Below are 16845 nucleotides of genomic sequence, written 5' to 3'. Positions count from 1 at the left end.
ACTACTGTGAAACCCAGAAAGCCAAACAAGTTGAAGTCAAAGAGTGATTAGACGTGTTACTCAAGACCAGTTAATAGTTTAGTTAAATCTCACATAAATGTTGAAAATTCAGATTGTCACCAGTCACACGGGCCATCCATATGCTGATAGGATTTAATAATAGCAAAATCACTGCAAGCTGTTAGTATGGAATACCATGCACAATTAGGATAGGTTTGTTTTGTTTTTTTTTTGCCAAAAATACTGCAAGAATCATTAAAGGAATTAAGAAACTATATTCAGAATCTCCACCAAAATCAACTTCCATCCCTACTCATTAATGTGTAAATCAAGTCAACATCTGCTACATGCTTCTTAAGGCAAATCTAATTCTGTGTCATATTCCTCTATATGCCACTTTGAAGAAAAACACAGCATCCTGAAATAACACCGAAAGTCATTAATAAAGACAAACACATATGGCATGATAAACTAACAGTGGCTTTGCCTTTATGAAATAATAATACTTCATACATCCTTGTCATAAGTTTCTTGGTAACAATTAGGGAAGCATTTTCTCTGTTCGCCCTCACAGAAAGGATAATGTATAGCGATGGAAGTCCTCTTCCTACGCGTCTCATTTATATAACTTGTTCCCTAGGGTGTGTCTGTTTGTTTTCAGTTTATTGGGAAATGTGACTAAATTGAAGGGATTTGAAAAGCTTTTGAGCATTTGACTGAATCCACGGCATGAGCACTTAAGTGAAGTATGATAGGTTTGGCCCTTTGATCAATAGTCAAATATTCAGAGAGGCTCCGCCGAGCCTTGCCCAGCAGTCAATACATGTCCCGTCAATGAGAGCAAATACAATTGATCCATAACGCCGGCTCCTACAAGCTGCGCCTCTTAAGTGAAAAACGACTGCGCTCCCATGAGCTACTTGTAGAAATCCCTCTTTTAAAATGCTACGCTTTCTCCTCTTCCGCTGCCTTTTCTTTTCCCGCCCGTTGATATTTTCCCATGACTTCAATTCCATTAACTATACAGTGCGAACGCGCTGTCAGGAACGACGTCAAAATGCATTTGAGCCAACGCTGCACGACGAGTGTCCAAATCAAGGCCTGTCGAACACAAAGGATCTGTGATGTATACAATGAATCGAGATGCTCCACCAGCGCAAAGCATGCCTTGACACCGCTGCCTTGGCCTCCAATTACACAAGGACAAACAGATGGATTTATAGCAGTGTGCCGGCAGAACCAGGCAAAGAGCTGCTCAAGTCTTCAAAGACCTCCCTTACTTAGCCTTTTCAAACACCATCTGTAGCGACAGCAACTAAAAGTTACATAAAACGAGGACGTCGTTCTCCTTTCTCTGACTAGGCAGAAGCTACGGCAAAGAGGTGTAGGCTTTTTTCCTCATAATATATTTAGCGCACTAGTTTAATAAATGTTCCATACAGTTGGCACAGCCACTTAAAAGTGAGAGAATGAGAGACAACGGAAAGGTGCTTATGTTCAGACAGAGGAGAGAAGGCTTTCATTAACAGCCGAGCTTTTCTGAGCTTTCCCTTTTTTCCCCCAGAGGACTTTCTCTCTCTCTATCTCTCTTTCTCTTTCTCTCCCGTACGCAGTAAGTGTCGAGGACCAGAACAGTGGGCGTGCAATGGAAAGCGCTTTGTCAGGCCGGCTATGGCGGTCTCTTGCCACTATTTCTTGTGCGCTCGCTCTGTGTGTCACGGTTATTATTAAACTCAGCATTCTCCGGATTCATGTGTGCTGAGCTGAGATAAGTACAGGTAGAAAGTTACGTAAGGTAGGAGTGATTACCAGGAGAATAGTGCTGTTAACCGGCACATTGTAGCCGTAACTCTGTTCGGTTCATGATAAGCGCTAAAAAGGAGCTATCGGTGCCAGTGTCTCCAGTTTTAGCCTGGCCGCTCGCTTTGTTTAGGCAGCCTGTTATAGAAACGGCTGCAGGCTCATTATGGTAATGTCAGGGAAGCGAGCGGAAAAGAAAAAAGTAAAGCACAGTCAACATTAAGGCGCCATTTGCATTTTTTAACCGTTAAACTGCAAGCTTTTTCTGGACCCTAATTTTAGCGATTCTGCAGGTGTCTGATAGATCGTCAGCTGTTTGCTGAGTCGCAGCCTGAATGACACTGGTCAGCACAGCACTATTTCTACCAGAGGAAACCAAGATCCCATCACGATTTCATTATAGTTGTGTTAGTGCACAGTGCTGAAAACCTCTGGATTGAATCATACTACCGACTACCTGCCCTACGGCTCTACATAGTTTTTTTAAAGATATGATTCAAAACAGACTTCCAGAGGACAAAACGAAACAATAGGCATAAGTTTAAAATATTAGTTTGCTGTTTAACCATCAACAGGCCCATTATTCATAATGATATGCAGGGATGTGTAAAATTCTGAAATGAAAAATTGGCCCCTTTTCAATTTACAAGATTGAATTTCAAATTTAAATCAGAATGACAGGAAGAAGTGCATGATTTACAATTACACAGTGTGTTGTGGAAACAAAAACATTCTTCCACTTATGCCAACAAAAGATAATTTATTAAATATAATGAAACATGTAAATGAAGTACAATTTCTATAAGAAATTCAATAGATATCTATCTGTAAAGCCTGAACCTTCAATAATAAAGGCTTTCAAACAAGGCTTTGTCCATTCAACATTCACATTTTTTTCTATTTAAAAATCACAGATATATGATCAGTTTATTTTAGTTCATTTTACTTCCTTAGACTCAAATTCTTAATGCTGTTTGCTTCCTCAATTACAATTCAGTTCAATTTAAGGAACTGAACCAGAATTTAAAGGCTTTCTTAATTCAGTTATGAATGATACAGTGCACAACCCTGATGTTATGACTTGTTATGGCAAACAAGATGTCCGGAATGGAATTCTAGCATTCTACTTATGGCTGGAATACACTACAGAAAACACTGGGCATTATACAATTCAATTAAATTCAATTCAAGTTTATTTGTACAGCGCTTTTTACGATACAAATCGCTGCAAAGCAGCTCTACAGGAATTTAAGTTTCCACAATATATTTATATATTGCAGAACCTTAATGTTTAATTTATGGCAAAATTTGGTAATTCTGTATGTTGTCTGAGCATTGGCATCCTCCGAAGTCCTCTGAGGGGTTGGCATCATCTTTCCTCAGGTGTTCGGTCATCTCAGATCATTTAAGGGTTGGATCCAGACTGAAGCTTCTGTAATTCCTAGTTACCATGGGATTAATCCTGTGGCAGAAACAGAGAAACAAATAGAGACATAATTAGCGTAGCTGCTGTTTCATCTAAGCAAAAATGATTTGTTCAACCCAAGCTAAAGAATAATAATAATGTACATTTGATCAGATGTAACTACAGTACAAGATTATAAGATGCATTATGTGAATGCTTGGCTAAAGAGATGTGTCTTTAATCTAGATTTAAACAGAGAGAGTGTGTCTGAACCCCGAACGTTATCAGGAAGGCTATTCCAGAGTTTGGGAGCCAAATGTGAAAAAGCTCTACCTCCTTTAGTGGGCTTTGCTATCCTAGGTACTACCAAAAGTCCAGAGATTTGTGACCTTAGGGAGCGGGTTGGATTGTAGCGTGGTAGAAGACAAGTTAGGTATGCAGGAGCTAAACCATTTAGGGCCTTATAGGCAAGTAATAATATTTTGTAAATGATGCGGAACTTAATAGGTAGCCAGTGCAGAGAAATTGGGGTAATATGATCATATTTTCTTGACCTGGACTATCTGTAGCTTGTTTATTGAAGATGCAGGACAACCACCTAGCAGTGCATTACAATAGTCCAGTCTAGAGGTCATGAATGCATGAACTAGCTTTTCTGCCTCAGAAACATGTAGCATGTTTCGAAGCTTGGCAATGTGTCTAAGATGGAAGAATGATGTTTTTGTAACATGGGAAATATGATTTTCAAAGGACAAGTTGCTGTCTAATATAACACCCAGATTTTTGACTTTAGAGGACGTAACAGTGCATCCGTCTAGTTGCAAATTGTAATCCAAGAGATTCTGTGTACTGTTTTTTGGTCCAATAAGTAATATCTCTGTCTTATCTGAATTGAATAGGAGGAAATTATTGGTCATCCAATCTTTTACATTTTTTACACAATCTATTAGCTTAGATAGTTTAGAAGTTTCATCTGGTCTTGTTGAGATATATAGTTGAGTATCATCAGCATAACAATGAAAACTAATCCCGTATTTTCTAATAATATTACAAAGAGGCAACATGTATATTGAAAATAGCAGAGGACCTAGGACAGATCCTTGTGGTACTCCATACTTTACTGGTGATAATTGAGATGACTCCCCATTTAAATGAACAAAGTGGTAGCGATCGGACAGGTAGGATCTAAACCATCTTAAAGCCTGCCCTTGAATACCAGTATAGTTTTGTAATCGATCGATGAGTATATCATGGTCTAGAGCTGCACGGTTAATCGAAAAAAAGCACTATCTCGATTCATACATAAATGCGATCTCATTTCTAAATGACCGCGATTCACTTCCGTGTATTTCCCTGCATTCAGATCATGCTGCATTCACGCGTTATTGGTCACACTCACACAGTAACAAAACACTATTAATTCACCAATCAATCATAAATCTCTATCACTTTTCTCCTCTCCCTCATTGGCCACGTTCCGCTGTCACTCACGTGATGTGTAACAAGGCGGCAGACCTAAACGGAGTCAATAGGCGCGTTCGCAGAATGATCACCGTATGACATCAAAGTACCACAAAAGCGATAAGAAAGCAGTCGGATCCTATGCATTCAAATCGCTCTTGCAGTACTTTGATGTCATACGGTGATCATTCTGCGCAGCGCTGCTTCAACGGAGTGTCAGCATCAACGCTTGACGGAGGGCGTGTCTGAAGCTTGGTGCTGACCAGAGCTGCTGAGAAACAGAGTTGCGACACGTGGTCACGTGGTTCATGGAGCTCTCAATAGTTACAAACAACTCCGCGCTGTCCATACGTTTGAATGGGATTAATCAGGTCAGACAACAACAAAGTAACAACGTTTGTCTGTGGAGTTTAATGGAAATAATATTAATGGGGTTTTCTTGTTTAACTATGGAGGAGTAAAAACATAGTACAATGCAACACACAGGATAAGGCGGTTACATTTCTTTGTATGCAAAGTATAAATAGTGTAAACTGCTTAAAGATTGGAGACTTGAGGCATGACTTTGTGTGTTTTTGTGTTACACTTATTCATGTGGATGTGCAGACTAATTATGAAATAAATTATGCTTATTTAAAGAGTATAAGAAATCTAATTAATATGTCAAATGTGTTATTGTATTAATATATATTTCTTCATCTATGGTCATCTATTATTCACATTTTAATACAGTTATAATAACTAGTTTAGTTATTGTAGCTAGTGTATCTACAATAATATAATAAAAATCTAATAGTCTCAATAGCTATTATCTAACGATAAACATTATTAAACCAGACGACATGAAAATACCACTATTAATTACTATTCAAGAATAGGTCAGCTAAGGCGTTAAAGTATTTTAAAAAGCAGTTATTTCATCAACTTACCAGTGAAAATGCTCCAAAGATACTGAAATAAATGGGGTTAATTCAACTTCCTTCAGGGAGAGAAAGATTACATAAAGATGTAAAACAACTAGCATCAACTTGCATCTGGTTATGATCGCTATTAAGGTGTTTCTCATGTTATCTAACTGCAAATATAGCATATACTGCCTATTATCTAAAAATAAACATTAACTATAACGCGTTTCATAAAATACAACTACTGGTCAGATTTCTGAGAGATAAACTAATGCGTTAAAATGGCAAAAAATGCTGTAATTTCCTCAAATTTCTGGCGACTGTGCTTGAGAAGCACTGAAATGAATGGGCTTCAATGCTGAAACTATCGGTTGTTTGGAACTATTGGCTGCTCCATGACACGCTAACCTTTCGCATTCCTAAGTTCCTATGGAAGCCTATGGGAGTGTCGCAACTCTGTTTCTCAACGGCTCTGGTGCTGACCATGGTGTTGACGCGTGCAATGCCAGTGAAGTGACGCGAGGGACCCACAATTCAGTTCGGCAACGCTTGACGTTACTCCATTCAAAGTAAACGAGAGGCGTTGATGCCGACGCCCTGTATGAATGTGAATATTTTTATTTATTATTGTTAATGTTCTCTTATGTTCAACAACTTAAAGCTTTAAAATTATTCACTTTAAGGGGTCTAAAATAAAGAAAAGAGACAAGTTTTTGTTACTCCAGCACTTTATTATACTGAATGTCCTGTGGGTTTTTTTGGGGGGGTGGGGGGGTTGTACTTGAGTGCAATACATTTTGGTTGAAAAAATGAGAATCGTGATCTCAATTCCCATGGAGAAAAATCGTGATTCACATTTTAGCAAGAATCGTGCAGCCCTATCATGGTCTATAGTGTAGAACGCAACACTAGGATCAAGTAATACTAGCAATGAGATGCAGCCTTGATCTGAAGCAAGAAGTCATTTGTCATTTTAACAAGTGCAGTTTCTGTACTATGGTGAGGCCTGAAAGCTGACTGAAATTCTTCATAGAGATCATTTTTTTGCAAGAAGGAGCACAATTGAGCAGACACAACTTTTTCAAAAATTTTAGACATAAACGGAAGATTTGAAATGGGTCTGTAATTTGCCAGTTCATTAGAATCTAGTTGTGGTTTCTTAATAAGAGGCTTAATAACCGCCAGCTTGAATGGTTTTGGAACGTGACCTAAAGACTTAAAGACGTTACAGACTTTGTAATAGTCACAGAGGAAAAACTGGGATTACACACTACCAGATTTTAAAGTTGTTCCGATCACAACAAACACACACAGAAATATGCACATTATTGCTACGCTTGACAAATGAAAACAAAATGTGTTCTAAAATCTGCTCAAAATATCAAACATGTTTGATATCCCCTCACTGGATGGATTCATAACCTGAAGCTAAAAAAATCAGTCTGTGACTATGTGATTTTCTATGAGATCTGTCAACTGCAGACTGGCTCTAACGTTCGGCAATTGCTGTTGACTTCTCCAAACTGTAAATCGGCGGAAAATCGTGTAGCGTATTCCAGCCTTACTAAATACTGAGCATTCTATACTGAATGCAGTTTACTTTAAACAGTTTCTGATACTCCTGCATACTGTGCTTATATAACGCTGTACAGAAAACGTAGCATCATTTTCCAAATATGTGACCCTGGACCACAAAACCAGTCTTAAGTCGCTGGGGTATATTTGTAGCAATAGCCAAAAATACATTGTATGGGTCAAAATTATAGATTTTTCTTTTATGCCAAAAATCATTAAGATATTAAGTAAAGATCATGTTCCATGAAGATATTTAGTGAATTTCCTACTGTAAATATATCAAAACTTAATTTTTGATTAGTAATATGCATTGCTGAGAACTTCATTTGGACAACTTTAAAAGGCAATTTTCTCAATATTTAGATTTTTTTGCACCCTCAGATTCCAGATTTTCAAATATTGGTTGTATATCGGCCAAATATTGTCCTAACAAACCATACATCAATGGAAAGCTTATTTATTAAACTTTCAGATGATGTATAAATCTCAATTTCGAAAAATTGACACTTAAGACTGGTTTTGTGGTCCAGGGTCACATATAGCCACGGTTTCGAAGGACTTGACCTTTAACCTCTGAATCTGTTTCGCAATGACAGCACTCAAAGCCAGCGTTGTATATGAAGATTCCATCAAAGCAAACTGGTTTCAGATAGGCTTCGATGTCACATCTAATGAGCTAAAAAGAACTTTAAAGCAAATATTTAGTCACCACAATACTTATTTCTAGAAAGAAATGGAGACATATGTTTAAAAAAAAATCATGTTGTTTCTATTTATTCCACCTACCGTCAAACCGCACTTTGTGGGATATGTGGATACATCTCTGCTGCCTTCAAAAGCAATTAAGGCATTATAGTAGACGGGATGTTACCAGACATTAGATTTACATTTAGTCATTTGGCAGACGCTTTTATCCAAAGCGACTTACAATTGGGGAATACAAAAAGCGATTCATCTTGAAGAGGTAATCAGACCGAGGAAGTGCTCGTAACACCAAGTCTCAGTCATTGTTCAAATAAGTACAAGCTAGTAAGGGAAGGAGAGAAAGATAGAGGGAAAGATTTTTTTGAGTTTAGGATGAAGTCAAGTACTGCCGAAAGAGATGAGTTTTCAGTTGTTGCTTGAAGATTGACAGGGATCCAGCATTCCGGGTAGGGGTGGGAAGATTATTCCACCAGCCAGGAATGGTGAACGAGAATGTTCTGGAGAGTAATTTTGAGCCTTTCTGTGATGGCACCACAAGGCGTCGCTCACTAGCAGATCTCAGACTTCTGGGGGGGGATGTAGGTTCGTAAAAGTGAGTGGAAGTAGGAGGGTGCTGAGCCTGTGGTCGTTTTGTATGCAAGCATCAGTGTCTTGAACTTGATGCGAGCTGCCACTGGTAGCCAGTGCAAGGAGATGAAGAGAGGTGTAACATGGGCTCTTTTGGGCTCGTTGAAGACCAGTCGTGCCGCTGCATTCTGAATCACTTGTAGAGGTTTGATTGTGTTTGATGGCAGACCAGCCAGAAGAGCATTGCAGTAGTCCAGCCTAGGCATCAAGACATTTAGACATGTCTTGATGCCTTCCTCTCCCCGCTTTCGGACTCAAGTCGGTGTTTGTGTTCAGCCTAAACAATCAAAAGCACAGATTGCATATAGTTTATGTCAGATCCATCAGTTCATTCCTGCACACTTAAACTGACAGACAGAAACAAAAAGTCGTCTAGTTTCGGATCAAAATTTTATGAAACGGAATGTGTAATCTCTTGTATTTTTAGATACTTGAGCTGTTGCATGTCAAATATATTCTAGACAGAGAGAGGTGTCATTCCCAGTTTCCTCTCTCTGCTCCACTTTCGAAGGATTCTGCTTTGACCTCAACATTACTCCATGGTGAGCACGAAGCTAACCGTGCATCCTAAACTCTCTGGAATAATGCATGCTTTTCGTTCCTCGAGCCTTTACTTCTGACGGTCTAATTAAAGAGAGCAGGTTTTAGGAAGGGAGAGGGAAAAGTGAAAAGCTGTCAGGAATGACTCATGCTGCGAGGTAAAGAGAGTAATGCAGCCGCAGTCTGAATGAAAGCTCACTGCATTGAAAAGATTGTGTGCAAATATTTGTTTGCAGAACGGAACGTATCAAAAGACACTGATTTGAATAGACAATCAGGCAGCACAACAGAAAAACATCAATACTAGCGGGTGACAGCTGAGAGAGAGAGTGAGAGGAGAACGAACTGACAACATAGAAAGCAGAGAGCAGACACACACGCTCACACACAAATATGTGTTCATTGTATTATGCAAATTGCCCTGTTGGCAAGTCATCTCCACACGCACCTCCTCAGAGCAGAAGGATCGTCTCATTAAAAACCAAGCCAATAAAAGACCTCCCAGTAAGCCAGGCTCTTTTAAATGTTACTTCCAGGTAGCGGTCAAAACCATCGCCTTGGAAACCGTGGAAATGTCGCGGACAAGCTTCATACCATGAGGCGGCGTGTGGCCGTCAGCTGCCGCAGACCACACAGCTTGAGGCCATCGCACACACGCGCTCAATTTCCACACCAGCAGGGTGACAGCATCTCCACACAATATCCCCATCCTCTCAGGAAGAAAAGAAAACAAATTACACGTCTGCCTGACAGCACCGGAATGCTGGCCGGCCAATAGAATCTCCCCGTTCCATCGCTCCTCATTTGCATAATGTGACACCAGCAATAGAATCCGTCGCACAGGCTGCATATCTCTGTCATTTGTCGTTTTCGACGCCGAATCATTTTCGGTCTCTAAATATAGAAATTAATCATTCTAAATGAAGGTGTGTGAGACACTGAGACAGGAAGTGTGTGCATTTGTGTGTTTGGTGCGTTCAAGTCATGTTGGAAAGACTGTATTTACTAGTTGAACACACAAAGGTCACCACACCAGTGGGGAAGAACTTAACTTTCTTTAAAGGAGTAGTTCACTTAAAAATGAAAATTTGCTCACCCTTAAGCCATCCAAGATGCACATAGATGAGTTTCTTGGAACTGATTTGGAAAAACGTAGCATTACATCACTTGCTCACCAATGGATCATCTGCTGTGAATGGGTGCCGTCAGAATGAGAGTCCAAACAGCTGATAAAAACATCACAATAAAGCACAATAAAGCACAATTAATCGACATCTTGTGAAGTGAAAAGTTGCGTGTTTGTAATAACAAGGAGTTTTAATTTTAAACTGTTGCTTCTGGCCAAAATCCATAATAAGGCTTCCTCCAGTGAAAAAGTCCATCCACTGTTGTCCTCTCACAACAAAATCCACCTACAAGTTTGTTTAGAACTGTTTTTGGATTGTTTTCAGATGAGGCAACTTTTTTCACTAATAACAGGAAGTATTAATAAGGTTTGAAGTATGGATGGAATTGTTTCTTGCAAACACACATCTTTTTACTTCACAAGACAATAACTGATGAAATGGAGTCATGTGGATTATTTGTGGATTACTGTGATGTTTTTATCAGCTATTTGGACTCTCATTCTGACGGCACCCATTCACAGCAGAGGATCCATTGGTGAGCAAGTGATGTAATGCTAAATTTCTCCAAATCTGTGCCAATGAAGAAATAAAATCATCTGCATCTTAGATGGCCTGTCAATTTTCAGCAAATTTTCATTTTTGGGTGAACTGTTCCTATAAGCCCAGAGTTTCTGAGTTGGGTGCATGTCGGTGAGAAAATATGTCAAATGCAATGGATGTGCATTCTGTTTTTTTTTTTTTTTAATCTACCTGAAATTTTTGTAGAAAAGGTGCATCACCATCTTGCTCCAACCACCATAATTACAGCTTTCCAACTCATAAATACAAACTTTCCAGGAGGACTTGAACGTATCATTGATGTTGCTGTTGCAGACCGGATAAAGCCAGTAAGCGTATGGTGTGTTGTTTCTGGTGTGCTGGCCCCACAGGTGGCTCGCGGGGTGTGGGCTTTATTCGCTTTGATAAGAGGATAGAAGCAGAGGAAGCCATCAAGGGTCTGAATGGACAGAAGCCCTCAGGTGCCGCCGAGCCCATTACGGTGAAGTTTGCCAACAACCCCAGCCAGAAGACCAGCCAGGCGCTACTGTCACAGCTGTACCAATCCCCCAACCGCCGCTACCCGGGACCCCTCCACCACCAAGCGCAGAGGTTCAGGTAAATACAATCAGTCTACAATAATAATAATAATAATATGTATATTTTCTTACATAGCTTCCTTTGAAACTCACATAAAAATTGGTGGAATAGCAAGGCAAAATAGGTGTCTGGATTGTGAAACTGTTACCTGTAGAGCTCAAGTCGTGTGTGTCACGTCACCACCGAGGAATAGCTGCTCCCAAAAATCTGCAGAAACAAAATGAGATTTAGAAAAGAAACCGAAACGAAGGACTGATAAGAGACAGTGGGGTTCTGTCGTTCACAATGTCCCTCTGATTTCTTTTTCTCATACGCCATCCTCCCCTTCTTTCATTTCACATCTGTTCCTTTCATTTCAGTTCAGCAGGCCAGCAATAACTTAGCTCTGGCAGCTAACACCTTTACAGCCTTGGGCAGCGCTTCTCAACCTTTTTAAAGGCGATGTGAAATAAATTCTCTCTGCCGTGTCCCCTCACTACGCATATAGTTAGTCACAGGCAACAATAACAACACCTTCTGATCCTGCCGTTGACTTGCTGGGACTTTTCTTAAGATCTCCTTTCCTCGCAGGCTAATTCACATATTATGATAACTATGAGTCACGTCTTATGAGCTTTGAGCTGGCAAAGCCTGCCAAAATAGATAAGGTCATTTTGCAGTGAAAGTTTACTGCTTAATAGCTACAGATATCAACTCACAATCAAACAGACATTGGATATAGTATCAATAGTGTTAGCTTTAGCCATTTAGCATAATGAAACTTAGTGCTTTTGTGCTTGTAGGACATGAAGAACACATTTTTCTTAGTTTAATCAAAACTAAGCAAATCTGTATATGCTGAACTAGTAGATTTTTGAACACTGCTTATATATGCAATTTAAGTATGCAAACTTACTTTGAAAATTAAGCAACAGGATATAATGTTATAATACATTCCGTATAAAAGGTTGGGGTAAGTTCTTTTTTTCAAAGAAATTTACAGTATTTTTGCTGAAATAATTACAGCAAAGTAATACATAAGGAATTTGAAATGTTAAAATATCAATTTCCAACCCGATCTCAAGAAAGTGCATATAAATAGTACACCAAATAAAAAAAAACTTGTGGTATTGATATGCAAAAAGTAACTTTGGCGTGTATATGCTACGCAATGGATAGGATTAGGGTTGTGGGGTAGATGCGTATCATATGTACGTGAAAACTGCACATTATATGCATGCCAAACACGTGCGTATCATATGCACGCCAAAGTCCATTTTTACGTATCAATACCATGAGTTTGTTTTTTTATTTGGCATACTATTTATACGCAGTTTCATGAGACCGGGCTTCAATTTCTCACAAAAATCCAAACCATGGAGCTTAGAATGTGCAAACCATTCAAGCATGTATTCTTTATATTGAGTGAATAGGTTTTTAATTTGTGATGTTTTTCATCTTCTTTTGGTCAAACACCTTTTTTCTATACAAATTCTCAGGTCAGAGTTCACCTAAAAATGAAATACTGAACTTTTACACATTAGTGTATTCACAGTCGTATGAATGGAAGCATAATGGACTCTAGTATGCAGCTCATAAGAGCCATTCAAAATATTTAATTATTCAGTTGTATCATAAATATAAAATACTTTGGATGAGTTACAGTCTATCTCCTCGATACATGAACTGTTGGTGCGATGTTTACTTTAAAGCAAAAGATTCTTTATTTAGATAAACAGGACTCGTCAAGCAATTAGCACTGCACAGCAATACTGATGACAGAAATCAGTAATTAATTCCTCATACATCACAAGCACTTATTATTGAAGAGATCTGAAAAGGATGAGTCCCATTTGCATGTATTAGTCGGCCTTACAAAGGCCTCATTGTGTTGTGTGTGTGTTTGGAGAGGAAGTGTGAAAAGCTGTAGGCCTGGCCGAGCCGGGTTGAGACACGCCTGCATATATCTAACACATCGCCTGCTCTTGCACCTCAGAGCCCTCTCTCCAATTAACTCATTTACCCACAAACAACATGCCTCCCTAATTGGCTAATTGGCATCTTAATTACTCGACACGTTGAACGTCCTCGCTTTATTTTGGCTCCGTTTTTCCCAGAAGTTCACAGAAGGCAGAGTCACCAACTGTTGACCCACTGCGGAGAGGGAGGGCCAGCATGTGTACGTGTGTGTTTGTCTGGAGAAGTTCAGTTTGAAATGCGAGAAAGCAGTAATTAGCCCTGTCGGCCATCTTGCAGCAGTTTTAATAGGAAATGAGACGAGGATGAGCCGAGTGAGGGACGGAGGTCACAGAGTAGCCAAACAGACATGAGCCTAAAATGAGAATGACTGACGGGGAAAGAAAGCATAATACACCGGCCCGCTGGGTCACTGGGGCTAATAGAGAGACCGCACAAGAAAGAGACAGCAAGAAGAAGAAAGGGCACTCCCAGTTAATGCTGCATTACATCCTGCCTCCAACTTCATTGAAATGTCATTTTATATTAAAGTTTTCAGGTAGGCTGAGAGTTGGCCCCAGACCAAATTCATCCATAACACTAGCATATTATCTGCACGTCTTCAGACACTAAGATTCATTCGTTATATTTCACTCTGAGTATCTGTTTATATGATTCATTTATTTCTCTTTTTGAGTTTTGTTTTCGATTTGCTCATATCCTTTTTAATCATTCTTTAATTGTCACTATAGAACAATATTCAAAATATACACATTATTTTCTGGGCGAATTTATCCGAATTCTTCATTTTATTGTATTAAATATGTAACCAAAAATTTTTTTTAAAATAAATAACACGTCTTAATTGATAGAAATATGTATATATTACCTGAATAAATTTAAGTTCCTGTTTTTGAGGCATGGCTTCCACTGGATCTGTTTCCAGCTCAGGGTTGTTCACAGCAACTTTAAAATATAAATAAAATATATATTTAGATATATTCATCATATTAGAAAATATAGCATACGTAAATATAAATAATTACCAGTGCATTATAAATCTTCCTTTTAATTTAATTATAACTCCCCACATTGTTTGAAAAAAAAAACACATACAGTATATATATATATGAAGAGTTCAGATGCAAAAGCTTCTAAGTTCAGTTTGAAATTTTCTTCTAAAATGACCATTTTTATCAAGCTCCAACTTGTCAATTTTACTTAAAGGGCAATGAAAAGCACCTATTCATTGCGATTAAAGTGAAACTACTGAACCTACACATAGGAGCCTGATAAAAATGCTTAGAGGCTTTTAGAGGCTTTTGCATCTGAACTCTTCATATATTATTTGATCTAAATAATTAGAATCAACCTATTGCAATTTTATTTGTATATATGTTACATAAATGATGTAGTGAATAATATTTTAGGACTAAATAAATGTTAGGCTAAATAACTGGGTAGGCATTCAAGTGGCCTCCTGTTACTTTTAGTGCTGCTGCAAGTCTGCTGTTCTTTGGATGTATGATTGACTCTGTGAGATGCCTGATGGGGCAGCACAGTGTAATGGCCCATCGCTAGATGGGCGTCTTCCTTCAGTGAGGCAGGGATGTAGCATTAGTTCCACTGAGTGAGTCAACCATCTGCCTGGCATTAACCCCAGAACCCTCCTTCTCTTTACAGGCTGGACAATTTGCTTAATATGGCCTATGGCGTTAAGAGGTAATTAAAACTTCACCGAATGCCAGATGTCCATGTTTGACAGTATGATTTTTTTTCCCCTTCTTTTTGAAAATCACATGCATTCAGTTCAGTTCAAGGTTTTTTCCCTTCTCTTTAGTTCTTTTGCCTTTTTTTTTACTTGATTATTTTTTATTTTATTTCAACCAACCAATCTTTAGCCCTAAAAGTGTAAGTATCTTTTATCATTTGTAGTGTTTGATTATGATGATTCTAAATTTTTTATGAGTTCCGTTTTGGTATTTTGTGTTTTATTGTTGTGTAGCTCCTGTTTTGAAGCGTGGCTTCCACAGGATTCAGGGGCTGAAGCCGTACCTCCGTCCAGCTCATGGTTACACGCTGCCAACAATTGAACAAAATTATGTACATTTCCCAGTGCATTACGTATAACAGCTAAAATGCAATGGATCGATGAAAGGCTATTATGTTTTTCGTCTACTTGTTTCCATTTTATTTGTTGGAATGAGCTGGTCTAGAGCAAGACGGAGGGGGGTGACAGCTCACCTGGATCCCTGCAGGAAATTTAGCGTTTCACTGCAGGTTTAGGAGCCTCTGATCAGTTGGGTTTGCTCATGTTCTTTTGCTTTGTGCTGCTGTGGATGTAGTGAAAAGGCTTCTTTTGAACATGTGTTAGTGCTTATGACATTTTGTTGCATATTTTAGTATCTACGGAAACACTTTGATGTCCCTCGAACACTCAAGGCTAAGATGGAGAGAGTAGCATGAAAGGTTGTGCAATGTGCACGTTTCTTTTTTTACAGATACCTCTCTGTTAAGACTAAAGGCTCCGCATTTACTAGATTTCTCCTCTTTCTAGAAAAGTCCTTTGCGTTTTGGCGCTGGCTGATCAGAATCTAATGATTGCTGCCCAAAAGAAAACATTTTTTTTTTTGCAAAATCTGACAAGTAACGGGAAGTGCAACAATGAAACAGGATATGCAAACGAGGCAGCGGCGTCTTTCAAAACAAATGATGAGACGAAAGATTCCTTTTTATTTACACTCGCTGTAAATAGGGGAGATGAAACCGATGGGGGGCTAGGGAGGCGTTGTGCTCACAGAGCACGCCGTAGAAGGTAATTAATGAACAAAGACCAGTCTGAAGAAGAGAGCATCGCTAGGTGAAGTTGGGCAGCTCGGAAGGGTGGGATGGCTCTAGGTCAGTCGCTTGTTGCTATGCAACTCCTCGTCCAACTGTTCGACTTAGTTCGAACAACAGACAGAGCTCGGCCCTGCCCTAGTAGTCACCAGACACCTCTGTGTCAGCAATCCGCTAGTCCGACCCTCGCCCGCTCGCCCGCAGATGACTGGCATCCAAATTACCACAAAGCCATATTCGATGAATAATGGCTACGGATTCATTATTTACACAGAAATACCAGCATAATTGAAGTCAAAAGGCACAAAGTGAGCAGACTTACCATTATAGCCTGCATTTACATAATGAGACACAAGCGACAGGACACAAAAGCGAAAGAGAGAGACAGATGTATTGACTCTGCCAGGACGAACGGGCTAAAACGCAGATGAAACGTCTGAGTAATTCTTGGCAGAACAAGAAGCAGGGAATTGGCTGGCCCTGTAGTCCGTGCAGTGCTATCGATCACAGTCACACACTGCGGAGCGGCAGAGGGTGTGGGTGGAATACACTCTGTTCCCCATGCTAGCTGGCTGGAAAGCGCCGCTTCCATTTTCTGCTCGCTGGCAGCTTCCTATCCCCCTCCCCAAACCTTTCGGATTTGAAGACGACGACGGCAGCAAAGCGGAAATCTCAATTAAAGCACACCCCAATAATGCCTATAGTCATTCCTTGAGAGGTGGCACACGAAATTAACCTTTTATCCAATTTACCTTTTATTTAAAGTGGAAATTTCCTTTAAGCAGAAAGG

General features: G+C 39.4%; 1 protein-coding gene across 1 annotated transcript in view; it reads left to right on the top strand.

Annotated features, from left to right (window-relative positions):
* LOC306847995 (ELAV-like protein 4) overlaps positions 1-16845 on the top strand; it is a gene marked incomplete at its 3' end in the record, with an annotated part of 63299 nt that overhangs the window by 45712 nt on the left and 742 nt on the right. Inside the window, exons 6-7 of the mRNA XM_079382292.1 lie at positions 11075-11300; positions 14901-14939. Of these exons, the coding sequence (XP_079238418.1) occupies positions 11075-11300; positions 14901-14939 (265 nt within the window). The remainder of the gene's footprint in view (positions 1-11074; positions 11301-14900; positions 14940-16845) is intronic.

Source organism: Barbus barbus, assembly GCF_936440315.1.
Source record: "Barbus barbus genome assembly, chromosome: 28".
In the NCBI taxonomy this organism is placed as follows: domain Eukaryota; kingdom Metazoa; phylum Chordata; class Actinopteri; order Cypriniformes; family Cyprinidae; genus Barbus; species Barbus barbus.
Note: the sequence above shows the minus strand (reverse complement) of the source record. Positions and strands in the feature narration are given on the sequence as shown.